Source organism: Falco cherrug, chromosome 13 (genome assembly GCF_023634085.1).
Source record: "Falco cherrug isolate bFalChe1 chromosome 13, bFalChe1.pri, whole genome shotgun sequence".
In the NCBI taxonomy this organism is placed as follows: Eukaryota; Metazoa; Chordata; class Aves; order Falconiformes; family Falconidae; genus Falco; species Falco cherrug.
The window spans coordinates 13215211-13233355 of NC_073709.1; the positions used below are offsets into that span (position 1 = coordinate 13215211).

Genomic DNA, 18145 nt, shown 5'->3' on the forward strand with positions numbered 1-18145 from the left:
AACCGAGAAAACTGTTCAACAAACAGATGGGCTTATCTTACACAGGCTAAGATTATTTACCTTATACAGCTTCAGAAAATTTTACGCTGGCAGAGAGATGAAAAGGAAGGATTTTGGTCTGAGACAGCATTGCTTTCACACTGAGCCTGCTTTCGTGCTGAGATGCTCAACTGCATATCGGATCTCCTATTACAGTCAATGGAAACCCTGTTCAATTCACAGGTCCCCAGCCTGGACACAGGTGCCTATTGCCACTGGAGATGCCCTAGGGCTTCCCACCGCTTCCACCTGCCGGCCTGCAAGGGTGCAGACCCCCGGAGGTGCTGTGTGGTGTCTGCCATACCATCCAAATACCCTGGCACATCGAATGGCACATTCTGCCTATCAACTCTCCATCCCCTCTAAGTGGAGGATGAGTCCCTCATTCACATGTAGATACATATAATGGAGACAGTCAATCTGGAGCTGGGTACTGCCCTTCATCGCTGAACTTAGGTAAAACTGGCAAGCCATTCTTCTTTAAGTGACCACCTGTTAGTAATCCCAGTATTTTTGTGTAAGTATTTGTTCTAGTTTTTCATTTTTGTTTTCTCTCTTATCATCCTTTTTAACTATGGATTTCATATTACTTTTACATATTATTTCTTCATGCCTTAATTGTATTGCACTGTTTTCTGTTTACACAGTCTTATCTACTTATGATTTTAGGCAAAATTCTGTTTGCATACAACTTTGAGAGCACAGTTTTCTACCGGGAAGATTTCCTGAAGTCTTATTTCCTGTTCATGGGGATTAACATGTAAAATAATGTTTAGACAGACTCAAACAATCAGATCTGACATACAGCTGACCACCAAAATCTCCTGGGTAATGCAGAAAGACCCAGCAGAAAGGAAAAAGGCAAACATAGTTGCTATCTACAAAAAAAGGAAAGGACAGGTGTTACAGACAAACCAGCCTAAGCTTTCATTCCTAACATTCCAAGATAAATTATTCTTTCTGTCAGTGCAGAAGCATACAAAACAGCTCCACAAATTTGTCATGAACAAACAGTATCAAACAAATATATTTTTCTCTTCTGACAAGATAAATAAGCCTGGAATATCAGAGGAATGCAACAACTCGGATAATTTGACCTTTATGTGGCTTTTGACTTTATCCTACCTGATGTTCCTCAAAGTCTAACCATGGAAATATCATCTAATCACCTGTAGAAATGGTTGCAGAACTGGGTTTGTGGAACACCTATAATGATGCACAGGTTCACACGAAGTTTTGTGCTGGGTTCATTATCTTCCAGTAATTTCTTTAATAAAGTCAACGATTTCAAAAACCCCACAAAATAACAAAATACATGTAAAATAAAATTATAATCTAGGAGAGGATGCAAGCATTTACAAACATAAATGACCTCAATGAACTTGGGAAATGGCCTGAAACCAACACAAAATCAATGAAATGTGTGTAAAGTACCAAGGAATTAAAAAGAAATGTACATTTACAAAACAAGTCCATCTGGTTAAGCAGCAACACAGCAGAAAGGGATCTACTGGAACCACAGACTGAAACAGCAGCTGGCAGGCTAGACAAAAACATACAAACATCTGCCTGGAGCATGGAAGTCCATTCTGCCCAGTAGTCAGGGCCTCAGAGTGGCATAACCAGTATGGAGCATCACACTTTCAAAATCATGCATCAAGTCAGAAAGACTTGAGAAAAGAAAGACAAGCAAACAAAATATTAAGAAAAAAATATTACATCAAACTATTCAAATCTGTGGTATCCATCTATACCACTAGAAAGCCACCGCTTTAACAGTAACTGATAAACCCCTCAAATTCATTTGCAACCCAGATACAAAAAGGATGAAAACCGTAAACGATACAGAAATCCACTGCCTGTTACAAGAAGCGGTAGCTCACAAAACGTAAGATTTTCCTCTTAAACCTCTCAAAGAGGCTTTCTGAGCTAACCTCTGGAACCTCTCCTTACACTCGTCATTCTTCCCTTGCTAGACGTGCCTGCCAGTACAGGATTTCACATCTGAAGTCCAGCAGACCACCTACCTCTCCCTGAACAACATGTAAGCTTTTATCAGCACAGTTTCTGCCAGTGAAGTATTTATACTAGGAGATTTTGTAAGTCTTGTGGGCTGGGGAGGAAGCGGAGGGGCAAGACTTGTGCTCGCATGTGATTTTGTGGTTGCTTATACACACAGCTCTAGCTGAGATAAACACCAGCATTACCCTGAAGAAGTGACCATGGCTGTGGACAGGCAAACAGCTGAAATGGCTGTAAATTGCTTTCAGCAGGTGTTCAAGCTGTGGGCTTCAAATCACCTTGCACTGCAGAGTGATGCTCAGATGATCCTCTTTTGTTAGTTTTGCTGTCATGGTGGCAACCTCCAGCTGATAGGAATTAACAAACAGCTGGGCAAAGGCTCCTGTCTCAAGCTGCCACATTATAGACACCTGGGACCTAGGCTTCACCTCCAGGCAGGCAGCAGCATTACTTCCAAGATACAGGAAAGAGCAAATGAAAATCTGTCTGTGATGGTGAAGCTTAGTCAAGATTCCCACAGCACACCACTTCTAGTGCCCCACTGCTACAAAGTGAGTGTTTGGATCACTAGTTGTTATAAACAGAAGGAAAAAAAGGATCAGAGAAATACGGTAACACTCATGAACACAGTGTGGAACAATAACATAGCCATCTTTGAAGACGGAGACAAAGACCAAGCCAAAGTGTCACCTAATGAAATGAAATATCTTTGTCTAATCAAGTACCTAAACCTGAGCTAGCTGACATGTGTTCACTTTATTGGCAATGGAAATGCTGTCAGCTGAACCTCGGGAGAAATTCTTCTCACCCCATTACAGATGGGCAAAATGGATTCAGATGAACTGCACTCCAGAAGTGGCTGCTTCTTTTTAGATTGTGAAGGGAGTCTGGGATAAAAGGATTTGGTTTAGATATGCAAAAGTTAAGTGAGATCTCATCCTACATGTGTAATGACAAGATTAATGAAGAACATAGAAGCCAAAATGGAAAGGAAAAGCTAACAATATTAGAAAAGAAATCAGGAGCTCAGTAAAACTGATTAATAAAATATTCAGGTGAGGAATACAGCTAGAACACAGCAGAATTATATTCTCCCTGATAACATTGATTTGATAAAAAATATTTATATTTGCAGAGTTTGTTAGACCTGGCAAGGTCTACAAAATTAATCCAAGTGCCAAGTTTGGAGGAAAATTACACGATAAAACTAAAAAAAAAGAGAAGTTCGCTGAAGCTTCCATAGTCTATTTTTAAGTATTAGAATGTAGATAATTACAAGCAAAAGAAAGGACAAAATACAATGCTAAATTACATTATTTTGTGAACTGTTGAAAGAGAAGGTAAATGGAAAACTATGACTTCTCTGAGCAATAACATACTGGTTTAAGCAAATACTCCCTTCTACATTTCATGGTATGTACTGGAGTATGGTTATTGAGTTGTTTCACATGCTATAGTAAATGCTTTTACAGAATACTTAGACCTTTCTAGCTGCTACCGATTATAACTGAGTTCCATAAAACCATGAAAAAATATTAATGAATAATTTATTAAATTGATGTCAAACTGTAGCATGATAAACGTCACTTGCTGTGGGTGCTATTTGGAGCCAAAGACAACTGGGGGTTTTTTGTTGGATTTTATAAATATAAGTTTTCAAAAATGCACACATTCTCAAACTTACCATTGGTGACTCTCAGCACTCCTGGCATCCAGCTGAACAGCCTTTTCAGCTTTGATCTTTCCTGTAAAAGGAATACAGTATATTAAAAGATTCATTGTACTCTTCCATGTTCTAGGCAACTCTCAAAATGAAGCAACCTGATGCACTTAGCTGCAAAGAAGAAACTGGTTCTTCATTTAGGTGGACAATGTAACGACCTGGCTTTACATTATTTACACATCCATACATACGTATGTGCATCTATCTATATATATGTATATGAGTGCAATTTTTGTATTTTCCCTTAAAATCCAGTTCAGATGCAGCTAAACCAGGGAAGGATTGGACTGGACTGCCAAAGGAGGCCATGTTGTCTGTAACACTGAAGACCCTTAAAAGCTGGTTAGAGAAGCACCTGTCAGAAGAGCCAGCGAAACAGTTTCCTGCCTTGGGTACAGAAATGAGCTAGTTGAAGTTCCTTTCCAGCACAAAGACTTACATTAAGTACTACTTTTAACTGAATAAAGATGACAGTAGGTGATTTGATCAAACCCATGCTCCCAGTAAGAAGTTCAGATAAGATGCTTGCTGTTTGCAAAGTCTCAGCTGCAACCAATTAAACCACACTGACATTTCTGTATTGCAAGTTAACTTCATAAAATAAAAGAACAGCATACACAGTCATCCAACCCAGTGGAATGAAAAAAACCATGAAAATACTGCCAGCTCCCCCACAGTCACAATCCCTCTGCATCACTTCCAAAAACTGAGATGAAAAGGCTGCCGCCACCCACCGCTTCATAAGCATGAGCCAACACCTAAGACCCAGTTTCATTCCATCATTCTTTATCTCTCCTTGTCTTCTGCTATGCCATTATCTTTCATCAGCTGAGGCTACATGTAGTCACTGGAGCAAAGGATCCAACAACAGAGTTTACTGTTGTAATTTAGTTTGTGTCATAATCCTCACTGCACCGTCTGATTTCCATACAAAGAAGCCAATTTGCTACTAAAGCAAAGACAGTATCAATTAAATAGCTAAGACAGTGCAAGTCTTCATGAATATTTAGACAACGAAAGGATAGGGACAAGGACCTTGAATAAGCTGATGTTGGCTATGGAATACTTAATGATGGCACAAAGGCATGACGCTGCCTTTAACGATGACAAAGGGCAGCCAAAACTGCTTTGTCAGTGATGTCACTGCATACAAAACAAAGTAGAAAACAGGATCAGTGTCAAAAAATACAAAATAAACCAGACTTCCAATACACTTATAAAACCTGATTTGGTCCGTTGAAAAAGGGAGAGACAATGGAGAGACAAAAGAGAGAAATATTCCCAGATACAGGCAAAAAGGATTATTGTAAAAAGAGCGTGTTGACTGGAGGAGAGTGGCACAGGTAGAAAAGATGTAGGTTTTACTTAAAAAAATAAAAATAAAAATGGGGGGGGTGGGGAGACAGGCCAAAAGAAAAAGGGAAAATGTAAACTGTACTTCTAGCCAATATGCATCCAGACAGTGAAAGAGAGGGCAATGCTTTTAAAAGCAACAAAGAAAAAGTGCTGTGAAGAGGAAAATCAGAACTTTGTTGAGGTTAAGCTGTCAAACAGGACACATGAGGAGAGATGCCTGGAAGCAATATAAATTGTCACACACAGCTGCTGTTTCTGGGTAATAGTTTTTCCAGAATCACAAAGTTTCAGCCCCACCATCCCCACAAAAGAGGCAGCTGATACGTAGCAGTGCTCCTTTGCCACAGGAAAGCTGAAAGACAAACCTTGACTTTGCCTTGGCATTTATTTCTTTATTCCTCGTGCTCTCCCAGAGATGTAATTCAGAAACTGCACTGACAGCATCTGTCTTTTTTCACATTGTGCATCCATCTGATTCTCAACAAAATACGGGATTTTAAGACACCATCCAGGGTCAACAGCCTTCAATTATGACCCACAATACCTCTCCTTCAATGATTTTTAATCTCTCCAGTGAGGAAACAATGCCCTGAAGTTGTATACTGCGGCAGTTTATTGCACAAAACATTATTATTACAGCACAAATGTTCCCATTTATTGGACTGGAAATTCCTTGGACTGGAAAACTCAACCAAAGTTCAAAGCAGGTTTCACCACATTCAGATGGCATTCCACATAAACGTTTTTCCTCTACTTACCATCAGTTACATATTTCCTCTTCTCCTCAGCATCAGCAGTCATCTCAAACAGATCTCCATAAGCACGTGCAAGTCTCCAAAGAAAGTCCACACAGTTTTCATACTGAAAGTAGAGGACAGCTGGGTAATTAAACTGATCAGAATGTGATTTAAACAGTTTCCTTTCATAATTCTTAAAACAGGTTATTAGAATATGGCATAAATTTTTGGTTATTTTGCATCCTTCTATACTGCTTCTAGTTTATATGAGAACAACCAGATGACGAACTTTTCATGACCTAAGGACAATATAATACAGCTTCTGGAGATACCCTGAGCCATCTAAAGAAGTTTTATTTCATAAACCAGTTTTAAAGTTGTTTTAATATAAAAAAATAAAAAGATAAAGCCGACAGATCCCTGCATGATGTGATGTGTGCTTTCTTCAGGGATGCCATAAGCACCACACTGACTCACAATTAGTATCTCATCTACCTTCCTGGGTATTTCAATACGTTAATGAAAACATAATCAGAACTAATGTTTGCCAAATCAGAAGAAACTGATACACTGAATTAAGCGCTATATGTGAAACCATTTTGAAATTTTATCTGGAGTTACATATGCGCAGAGTAAAATCAAAAGAAAACTTCACATGAAGTACACCAGAAAGGTATAAGCAGGCTACAGGCTCCTAGTTTGATTTCTTGAGAATACTAGGTCTGGGTACTGCTTAATTACGCAGGACTTTCTCACATAGACCATTCTGAAACCAGTAAAAGTAAGTATCATTTCTTTGTTGCATACAAGAATACATAAATCAAACAACATTTTGCATTTATTGAGCCCGGATGTGATATAAAATAATAAATCTTCTGTGCCCACCCAACATGAATATTGATGCCACCTTGAAATATTTCTTTTTCACTGTATTTTAAAAATAGGCATGCAATTTCATCTTCCATTCCTGTGTGCATTTTAATGCTTGTATTAAGGGAATTCTCAAAAGCAGTGCAAAGCATGACTTAATAGCAAAATAATATTAAGTTTACCCATTAATACCTTGTCATCTTTCTCAAGCAGCAGCCTGAAGCCCTCCTTTTTATCATCTTCTGAACCCTTGTGCAAATTGTCTACCTGCTCTAAAAGATTAAATAACTCCCCTTCTTCTGATTTTACAATGGCATCGGGTGATTCGATACATCCCTTTTCTTCCTCAGAGTCTCCTTCAGAATCAGTATGAGCTGTAAGATAACTAAAATCACAGAAAATAATAACCATCTTTTCTAAAAATATTGGTAAAGCATTGTTAAATTCAAATGCAAAACTTTCAGAGCACAATTTCTTCCAGTTGTCCAACCTTAAAGGAGTTTTTATTCACAGTATCAAGCTTATTATTATTATTGTTATTACAAGCTTATAATTATTATTGCAAAACCTTTATCTTCAAAGGGACAGCACAACCATATTCCAAACATAACAGGCAAGTAATTACACCATTCTGCTGCCTAATACTGCATTAAAAAAATGCAGCGGCATATTAGAAACACATGTATCCCTGTGTTTCAAATGCAGAACACTTTAAATCACTGATGTGTATTAAGACATGCTCTGTAACCCTGACTAGGCCTCTTCAACTCTTTACCTCAATTTCTTTGTTTTTTTTTAAATAGGAATGAGCTTACTGACCAAACCATAAGTGCTGTTAAGAATCACTTACACAATGTTTTGGTAAACACTTGTAAGATCTAAATATAAGCAGTACCACCACTGTGACCAATTCCTTTACTTTGACATTCTGAGGGTCAGAATGCCTGAAGCTGGGAAAGAGCTTATATTAATTCATTATGTTTAGTGCACAAGTACTCAGCACAAGCAGTCAAGGACAAAGGAATATTTTACAAAGGCCATAAATAACATACAGAGATAAGCAGGTGGCCTTACTGTCCAAAGTGCTGAGCGTACATTAGGGTACTCCAATTTCATATAGGAGCAGCTGAATGGCTCTATTTTTTAAAAGTACATCTTTTCTTATGTACAAAAAATGGACAGAAAAGCCTATTTTCTGCACTGCCGCTTTAGAAAATACTGCTCTCATGAGAAATAATAATGTAAAAATATCAGCTGCCAGGTTCAGAGATTCTTTAAATGGTAACTGAGCAGAAAAAGCATGAAATGTACCATACACATTAAGCAAGTGAATAATCAAAGTAGGCCATGACAGTCAAAATATAGAAAATTTTTTTTCCAGCAATACTACCAGTACAGCATGTTAGCAGTATAAATGGAGGTTAATAATCATGACTCCTAAATATTCTGTTTCCAATGTGTTGCTTTTAGAAGTGACCAGAACTAAACCATGAGCAGATATACTTACAGCCTGTAAATGAAGAAGTACAACTGCTTATCAAGGTACAAAAGTGCTAGACATGGCCTGACAGTTTCACTGCAAAATTAACCCGCTAATGTGGGAAAGAGGAGTCAGAATACATTTAGGTAAAACAATACATACATAAAACATGTGTACATGTTCAAACTGGAAAACAACATGGAGCAGAGCAGAGATGGGAAACTTCCTAGATTCCTACAGGTTTGTTTCACATAATCTTAATTATGATGAAGTTGATGATACATCCTATGTTGTATCCTCCAGAGTCAAAGTCACCGAACACTTACTTTGTTTTTCTGAAGCATCTTCAAAAGCACAGCATCTTGTTCTTCCATAGTTACACTGAAGTGGGTGCAGAGCTACATCATATATAGGCTGTATTTGTAAGAACACTAACTTGACCAAAAGTGCAAGGGATTTGGTGGGAGGGGGGCAGTCTTCTAGCTCTAATATGTAATCCTATGACGTGAAGTATGTTTGGAAAGTACCTTTCCACAAATGGTTTGGATGCCCCAGCCCCCCTAATAAAGAGATAAATGCACTGAGGATTTGTGCAATTACCAACCTAAAATAAGGGTAATAAAACTGGTAATAAAACCTAATATAAAATAGCAACAGCTAAGCAGTTAAGGCAATTTCAAATTCCCACACATTACTGCAGTTGTATGTCTTTAGTTACAAGAATTTGGGCACTGCATCAAATGGAACCTAAGCAGGTAGATATGAAAGTAAGGAATCACTGTCTGGAAATCAGTGTTGATGTCATCATCTTTATCTTCACTGCATAAACATTTCCTAAGATTTCTATGATCACTACCGTTCCAATGTTAGAAAACAGACAAAAGTGATTATTAGGAAATGTTACTCTCCCAGCCAAAATATAAAGGCCAAGGCTGGGCTGACAGCCAAGCCTTGTCACTCCAAACTAGCCCAGCAGAGATTTTCAGCAGCGTTGTATCAAACTGTCATGGTTAAACATCAGAGTGAGGCCAAACACCAAACTCACATGACATCAGATCAGTCATATGAGAATATTCATAGAGACACTCAAAAGGAAAAAGTGTGAAGTAGGTTGCTATCTAACAGATGATGTAAAGCCATAAGGAGTTAATAATTATAAACCTGTGTGTATATATATATATGTGCCACATATAAAGCCATAATTATAAAATACCATGGAAGAATAATCTTTTAAGATCAGACCATACTGCATCAAGCCTTTCCTCATTCCACTTCTTCTACTGAAACATGATCTCCAGACCACATTTGTGCTGAGAAACAGCAGAGAGGACAGGTCATTTCTTCCCCACTCCCTCTCACCTCCATTGTCCTCAGAAATTCTCTCCTGTCTCCTCTGTCTGCTTTATGAATTCTCAAAGAACTTAAATGTGGAGCAGACCTCTTAAACATTGATGAAAGTGCCATAAATTTCAATTTACTTGTCGATTGGCTTTAAAGAAGGCAAAACAATACCTATAAAACAACCTATGGGAAGTGAAAAACACAGCATTGAATAATTTTGTTCAGTGTAGGCAAGGCCAGTAATTCCTAGGGACTGCAACGAACCATACAACCCTGTGCCTGCTGATGTAGATGAGAAGAGATGGAGCGACACTAAAGGGCACAACCAACAGAGAAGAATAACATTCTCAAACGAAAGAAAATGTTTCCAGTCTTCACCGAGTTTGATCCGAAGTGCATACTGGTTTTCATAAGAAGGCCAGAAATTAAATGTCCTGATACCAAAATGTCCAAGGGAGTGCAAACAAGTGCTAGTGCTTAAGATTCAGCGTGCTAGCTACCCCTGAGATGTACCAGCATTACTCTGAATTCTTCCTTTCTTTCCTCAGAAAAATAACTTCATAGCGCCTTCAGAGGGTCGCCTCTTCCTTGTCTCTTCTACTTCGGCTCCAGAGCTGACACTGCTGCCTCCCAGCATTTCCCACAGGAAAAGCATCAAGGTGACAGGCAAGGGCTTCATGACTTATTCGTGATGAGTTCCCACCTCACTAGTCACACATGCCAGGCAAACTCCTACATTGCTCAGGAGTCACGGGGGTAAAAATGACAGCAAGTTAATTTAATCTAGTATAAAACATTAATATCACTTCAGCCATTTTGGCAAACTAGACATTTTGTTTCTGATGACATTAATTTTCTTACTAGTTCTCTGTTCGATCCTTATCATAGCTGAGATGTTTTAAGCATGAACACCTAACATTAAGAAGGCAATACAGGCTTCTAAAAAATAAACAGCTAGGATTTTTTCTAACAGCTTGGGTAAACTGTACTTCACCAAGTTGAACTGAAGCCAGTTTTATTACAAGATAGGAAGTCCTTCCAGCTACTTAAGGACAAAATAAGAGTGCAACAGATACTGATAGAAAACTATGGTAAGAGCTTGATAAGTGACGTCAACAAAGCAGCTAGCAGGATAGCAATTTTAGAAAAAAATGTTACGAAAAGCAATACTATAAAAAAAAAAATATCAGTACCAGCACAAACAGAAGTGGAGACTAGGGCTGATGACAGTAATCCAAAAGGGAAATTAAAAAAAAAAAATGAGGAAGAGTCATTATGGTTTGGTTTATAAATATTTCCTATAACAGCACTGACACTTGCAATTTTATCTGGTATTTTCCTACAAGAGGTTTTATCAGATGATAAACAGAAAAGTGAATATTTACATGTGATAAACACATGGACCAATATTTGAGAAAATGAAAGAACTTTAAAAGCATCTACAGTCAGTGCCAACTTGTTTTCACCTTTATTACCAACAGATTTTATTTAAAAGAGAAAAACAGTGGTAAGAATGTGAGGAGCAATGGTCAACCAACAGGACTTTGGATCACAAGGGACTGTTCAAAGTCCAAAGAACAAATAAGAACTGTGCTGGAGACTCACCGCACTGTGGTTAAGCTACTCAGTAAATCCAGGCACCTAGTACTGGATTAAAAAAACCCTGAGGTACATGTTATAAAACACCACTGTGGTATAAACTCACTTTGCTGGTTCAAAACCTGTGTTGGATTGCCTGTAAATGGGCAGACACTGGCCCTAACCAGGTATCATCTGTTCACAACACTTCAGCTTTTAGACAGATCAAATATCATCTGTTGTCTCTCTGCCAGCTTAAAAAAAATAACAAGCTGACACAAACACCTTCTCATCTGCTCCAGCTAATTCAATAGAAAGGTGATTATATGTCACAGGCTGATCTGGATCAAATTTGCACTGTATGATCCAGCAGAGTGCATATCCATTAGTAATGACAAGCAGCTTTTGAGGAAAAGTTTGGCAAATCAGATTCTTAGGACAGCTGAGGGCTGCACTGAAAACAAATGGGCAGCAAAAATAAATGAAAAAATGAAGAAATGGTAAGTGAAGTGATACTCAGAAGCAGACAAGGGAAATGTTTCTTCCTGCTGAATGTTTAAACTATTTCAAGGAAAAATTATAAATAAAACATCTGTAGGAAAAGGATTTACTGTGGTGAATCTTCTGATGACTGAAGCCAAACGTAACTTGAAAAGCTTGGATGCCAGGCCAGCTGAAGACCCATCCCAAACATGACACTGATGTCAATGGTTCATCACTGCTGTATCAGGAAGGAAACAGCTTTAAAACTATGAAGAGGAGAATTAGGTGACACTCTCCATCCAAGGTGATCATCTAGAAACAATTTACTCTGTAAATGAACGAGTGCTTGTTACACATTCTCAAATGTTAAAAGACTGAGGTTTTACTAGTACATGATGGAAACCTGAAACAAACCGTTAAGAATAGAATACAGAAAAGCGCAGACTAGAAATCGTAGGCTCTTCAGCATTCAGTCAATGTCCCATCCATTCAGTGTACTTTCCATTCAGGCCACCTGTCATTATGTAAAAACATCTCATTTATTAAAAAGCGTGTGATATTTTTCCTCTTAGAGAGGTATATGAATTTTGAAAGGCAAAACAGAAACCTTCTCTTCCAAAGGTGTTAAATACCAACAGTGACACTGAGAATATGACCAGAATATCACCAAAGCGGTGAGGACCACATCAGAGATTGTCAGCTTCAAATATTTTATGGAAAAAACAGGTAGCATTAAAAGCTTTTCTGGAAGAAGTTTACAAATCTGAAACCAATGTAGTCATCCATTGTAAGTCCATAAAACTCTTAAGATTACTTCATCTGTCAATTCCCAGCTTCTACCCATTTGTCACTTAAAACCAGAAGTGCTTAACACAAGCAAAATCCTATCTTCTAGATCATAAAAATACTGCTGAGGCAGCGAAACATGTTGCATGTACTTTAGAATACACAAAGTGAAAAGAAGTTTAATCTGTAACAAAGAGAAAAATTATTTCTCTAGTGCACAAACTAGCAGCTGAATACATTATTGTGTGTGGAATTCACCACAGAACAGTATAAAACAATAGACATGGTTATACCTACAGCACATGAAGTGGTGATGCACATTAACTGAAAAAAAAATATTATTGTTATTGCCTGTCACAGCAAACTCTCACAGAACATGCACCAGTGTCATTATGGTTACAGAAGACCTCAGAAAAAGCTATATACACTGCAAGTGTACATATATTAGGATTAACAACCTATTTCCATCTGCAAGAGGAAGAAAAAAAGTACAAAAAGAAAATTACTTTAACAAAATGAATTTAGAGAAGATACCCAAAACAAGCATATCAAGTACAAGGTGTTAGTAGGGAAAAAAACACCTCTTTTCAAAAGGGATTAAAAAGTAGCATTGGAAAAGCACATACCCAAATGACTAACACTATCTATAACCTTGAATTATCTTCCTTCCTTCTGACTGTGCTCAAATACATGTCAGAGAAGGCCTCTCTCAAGGACACATTCAAAGCTCTTGCACACTATAATCACTCATATTGGATCATCTCATCAGCTTGTCACACAGAAGAACGTGAAGAAACAAGTTTCCTTGGCTAGTTCTCAAACAGCAGCGCAGCAATCCTGACCAAAAAACAGGATCTTCTCAAATGCTGGGTGTTGAATAAGCCCCATATTGCATCTGTGAACTGATTACTCATAAACTGGTCCTTTACCCTTATCTACATCTCCAAATATTTTATGCATAACGTAAAGGCCTCTGCAAACCAATTCATGGATAAAACCACCTGAGAAACTCATAGAACTGAAATGTTTCTACACCGTGTGAAGGAGGAATGTCTTTAAATATCTCTGTCCATACTGAATACTTAAAATAAAGAACTGGCTCATAGTAGAACTGACAGATCTTAAAATATGGTATTAACATTTGAGTCTTGTGAAGTGTGTGGGCTGGGATGTAACACAACAAGAAACCCTGCCCACAGGAACTCTTAAAAAATAGAATTCAGTAATTATTATATGCAGCATGTTGCTGTCTTCAGAATATGACAGTTAATTAATATATCTTTAGAGAAAAAAAGTGACTCAAGATAGGCAATGCACAGACATAATGCTGCCTACATGGGTGCGTATAACACACCGAGGAGATGGTTCAAAAAACTCAGTTGCTATAAACATACCCTCATGAAGTTGCACGTAACTATCTAATCTGAGTATGTCAAAACAAAGTTGCAATTACGGGAGAGTAATGTTATCACCATTTTTACATTACTACTGGAGGGTATATTAGGGAACATTTGAGACGACAAGAATATGGTTCCTCTCCTGGTTTCCAGGTACATCTGATGCTTCTGCATGTTCCTCCCATGTATAAAAGATCCCATTAACCCCAATGGGACTGCAAGGTGTGATCAAAACTAGGCATTTTCTACCTTACTGCGTCAGTATCCCAAATCCCTTGGTTACTTTTTAAGCCACCAGAAAGCGTATACAACAGCCAATACACATAACCATACTGCCGTCTGTACACGTATTGCATTTGGACAGTTTTCATAGCATGCAATACCTTTAGGCAGAACACTGTAACAACTCTCATCTTTACAGTCCACAGAAGACAATTATAAAAAGCACAAGCGCATTCGTACAGCTTGGACAAGCTCTGTCAGAGAGGCACAAGACAAGACTACTTTCTTACTAGAAGCAGGTTTAAAATTGCACCATTATTCTGAACTTTGCCTCTCATTGCACAGCTATGTAGCAATACCACATCAGATCGTTACCAAATTCGCCCTTACAAATCTCGATTATGCTTGGCATTAAGCCAACTTCAGCCATAGTGCAGATTCAGAGATGGTCACCCAGAGTTTCACCCAGTTTCCTCTGTCTAAAAATCACTAATCTGAATGTTGGGTTGTTTTTGTTTGGGTATTTCCACCCGAATATAGAGAAATGTAAAATATACATAAAACTTTAAAACAGCTCTTGTTTACAAAGTTTCACAGCAGTAACAACGTAATTTGCACTGCATGTGTACTGTAGTATACATAAAATATTATTGACTTACCCTCCTTCACTTTCTGCCTCCTCAGAGCTGGTAGTTTCTGGTGCACCAGAAGATGTCTCAGCTTTTCGCCGTTTTGTTGCTCTGTGTGATGGGCTAACTCTCTGAATATCTCCCTTCCCTTGAAGCTCATTTCGAACCAGCTCTTCAAGCTTTGGAATAGCTTCTTTCAGAAATTTCACCTCTCTCTTCAGTTCGTCCACGCTTACTAGCAAGCCATTCAATTTTTCTAGTATCTGCAGTTGCCTTCCATGTAAAACCATCACTGCTCCTTGCTCGTTAGGAGCTTCGTTTTGCAAGCCCACAGAGTTCAGCCTGTCACCTACATCTGGGAACGCAGGCACACACTCGGCTGCACCGAATTTTCGAATCTTACGGTACCAAATCAGCATCAGGCTTATTCCGGCCGTCCCTGCCATCACGCCCAGTATCAGCCCTTTATTTTCGAAGGGAGACATGTCTGCGCTCTCCTGAAATCGTGAGACAACAACAAACAGTGGGGAGTTTGAGATTTCTCCTAGTCTACCCAAACGACGTGCTTTGCTCGGAAGTGGCAGAAGCGCCGGGCTGGAACAACCGGCGGGTTGTTGGCGGTACAAAGTTACCGCGCCGTGGGGCCGCAGCAGCACGGCGCCGTACGGCAGCGGCACCGCCGGGGGGGGCGGGGGGTGAAGGGCACACGCGCCTGCACCGCACGATGGCAGGGCCGCAGCCTTCGCCCCTCACCTTCTCCACACCTTGGGATATTTTTGTTTTAATGCGAGAAACTCGTGTCACCGGGTTTTGCGCAGCGGCGGCCGCCCAGCCGCCAGGCCGGAGCGCAGCCGCGCAGCCCCGGCCACCCCGCGCCGCCGGGGCCCCGCTGGCGCCCCGCGGAGTCCGCGCGCCCCGCAGCCCGCCCCAGCCCCGCCGCCCCGGCAGGGGTCGCCGGCGGCGGCAGCACCATCCCCGGGCCCGGCGCCGCCCCCGTTACGTACCGGCGGGCCGGTCCGGAAAAGGGAGCGAGAGCGAGTGCGGGCCGGGCGCGGCCCCGCCGCTCTCCCGCCGCGGCACGGGGGGCGGCGGTACCCGGATCGGGGGGCGGGCCCTGCCGGCACGGCCGCAGGCGGCGGGCGCTGCCCCGCGGAGGAGGGCGCTGGGCCGGGCCTGCCCCGCCGCCCTCGCACTGGCAGCCCCGGGGTGGGCGGGCGGCCTCCGGGCCAGCGGGGCCCGGGTGGGGCGGGCGGGTCGCAGCGGTGGCAGCCCCCCGGCGGTGGGAGCCCCGCCGAGCCTGCTTCAGGAGTGGCTCAAATTCGCTGTTGGAGTGCGGGTTTGCCCGTGTCCGTGTCCCTCTTGGGCCCGTGGCTGTTCCATCTTCGCTGCTTCTGGGCCCAGGGAAACTGTGTTTTTACGGCATCAGCTGAGGCGCGAAGCTGCAAAATCATGGCGAGCCGCTGTCCGGCTGCCAGAAAGAGGAGCAGCCCTGGCACAACACCATTGCGGTTTTAGCCATCTAAGGGCCCAAAGCTGATTTCACCCAAGCCTGTTACAGATTGCCCAAAGTCTGGAGGAACTTGGCTTTAACAGGGTGCGGGAGGTGCTGCTCCTGCATCCCACCTGGGATATCACTGTCATCAGTGACTCACTAGACCCTTCTCTCCCGTATGACTGTATTTATTTCTGGATCTACCGCCTGCTTTTGGCCTTGAATGGCAGAAGGATCATTGCAGACAGCCTGCTGTGCCCATTCGCCTTCCTGAAGGCTTCTGGAGGGTGCTTGCGCACAACATCCCGGCAGAATCTGGAAAGCGTAAAACTCATGTTCCTCTGTGAGGGCTGAAGGAATGGCCTCGGCACCAACTGTTTTGCCCACAGACGCACACCTGCCAGTCCCCGCTAACGTACACATAGCCTTAGTGGCCTAGATGGAAAGTTAAAACCAGAACAGAAATTTCTAATAAGCTCACAAGTGCTAGTGCAGAACAGAGGCAGAAATGATGGAATAATCATCATTATGGAAACCACTGTATCTGTGCAATGAAAGAAACTGCTCCTCATCAGTTGCAATTTTCCTTAGCTATATCACTCAGAAACAAAGTATTTCTTAAAAAACATACTAACTGCCTTTAAAGAGTGAACAAAGTGTTTGTTAAAAAAGAAGTGCTTTAAAAAGGTACCAAGAGCTCAAGAATTTTCAGTCTTACTGCAAATTAGCAAATGTAAATTAGTCTAATGTCTATTCATTTTCAAATAAAAACTTCCTTTAAAATAACTACAGCTGCTATCTAATTATCCATTAAGAACCTGAGGATGAAACTAGCCCTATGTGAGACCAAACTACAACCTGAAAAGTAGAAATGTGTTCAGATGGAAAAACAAATACTGTTTAAGTGTTCTCCAGTCTTTCTAGTTACAAAAAAAAAAAAAGTATAATCTGTTCATATGTTTGTAATTCGACGTTTTTAAACCAAGGATAGAAATATCTTCAAAATTTTATGGATACTTTACTAAAATAAAATTATTTTAAAGAACAATTTTAACTATAAGTAATTGTTTTAAGTTACATAATCCATAAGCATTTTAAAATGGAATGGGACTACATGAATCTCCATGCTGATGGTATTACAGATGTTCAAGAATGGTAATAAAAAAATTGTTGGAGAACCTTTGTTTTCTCTTTTTAATACCATCTGCCAAAATCTTTCTATAAGTCAATTAAAACAGGAAAGTATTCTTAAAAGATAGTTAATTGGAGGGCAAACACAGCATAAAGATGAAACAGATTATGGATACAAAAACCTAAGCGAGTTTTTTCAAACGTTTTCCAAAGTGGCTGTCTCAGGCTGCAGGCCTTAGGCAAGCCGGCCTGCTTTCAAAAACAATGGACCAGGAAAACTTTTGTCTACAGTTGCCTGGGTGCATAGCAATTGTGAAAATCAGGTCACCTGTCTGGTCCCAAACTCCTTATTTAGTTTTCACCTGAGGCAATTTTACCCAGGCAGAGCAGGACAGAAGTTATCACATGTATGTAGAAACCTGCCAGAACACAACAGCATTCCAGGCTGGGGATCTAAACACAAATTTACCTGGATTTGACACAACTAAATTGGCCTAAACCTGATGTATGTTCTAAAAACCTGAAAGAACTGTTTTTTAAAAAGTATTATTCTTCTGGATGTGGATTTTTTCCTAGTTCCAAAGAAACTTTGTACCTGAAGTCCTAAAAAACATGCAAGTCCGGACCACCGCCTGTTATAAAATGGTTAGCCCCATGTATTTTTAGCCTTACTTCCTAAGAAGACAAAGCTTATGTCCTCAGGTTGTCTGTGCGCTGTTCTTCGGTCAGGCAATACCATGACACTTTCTCCACCCAGCAGCTCATGGACCTGTCGCTTAATTTCAGGCAACTTTGACAGAAGAAAGATGTCAAGATAGTGAAGTTTCAACAAGTTGCATGAAGGTCAGCAGCTCTGGGG

The 18145-nt window shown here is 40.4% G+C and overlaps 1 protein-coding gene across 1 annotated transcript in view; it reads right to left on the reverse strand.

Moving 5' to 3' along the window:
* Positions 1 to 15816, reverse strand: part of RMDN2 (regulator of microtubule dynamics 2) — a 50270-nt gene extending 34454 nt beyond the window's left edge. The window contains exons 1-5 of the mRNA XM_055725873.1: positions 15668 to 15816; positions 14694 to 15160; positions 6940 to 7132; positions 5899 to 6001; positions 3746 to 3806 (exon numbers count right to left, since the gene is read on the reverse strand). Coding sequence (XP_055581848.1) covers positions 3746 to 3806; positions 5899 to 6001; positions 6940 to 7132; positions 14694 to 15148 — 812 coding nt within the window. The 5' untranslated portion in view covers positions 15149 to 15160; positions 15668 to 15816. The remainder of the gene's footprint in view (positions 1 to 3745; positions 3807 to 5898; positions 6002 to 6939; positions 7133 to 14693; positions 15161 to 15667) is intronic.
* Positions 15817 to 18145: the final 2329 nt, after the last annotated feature.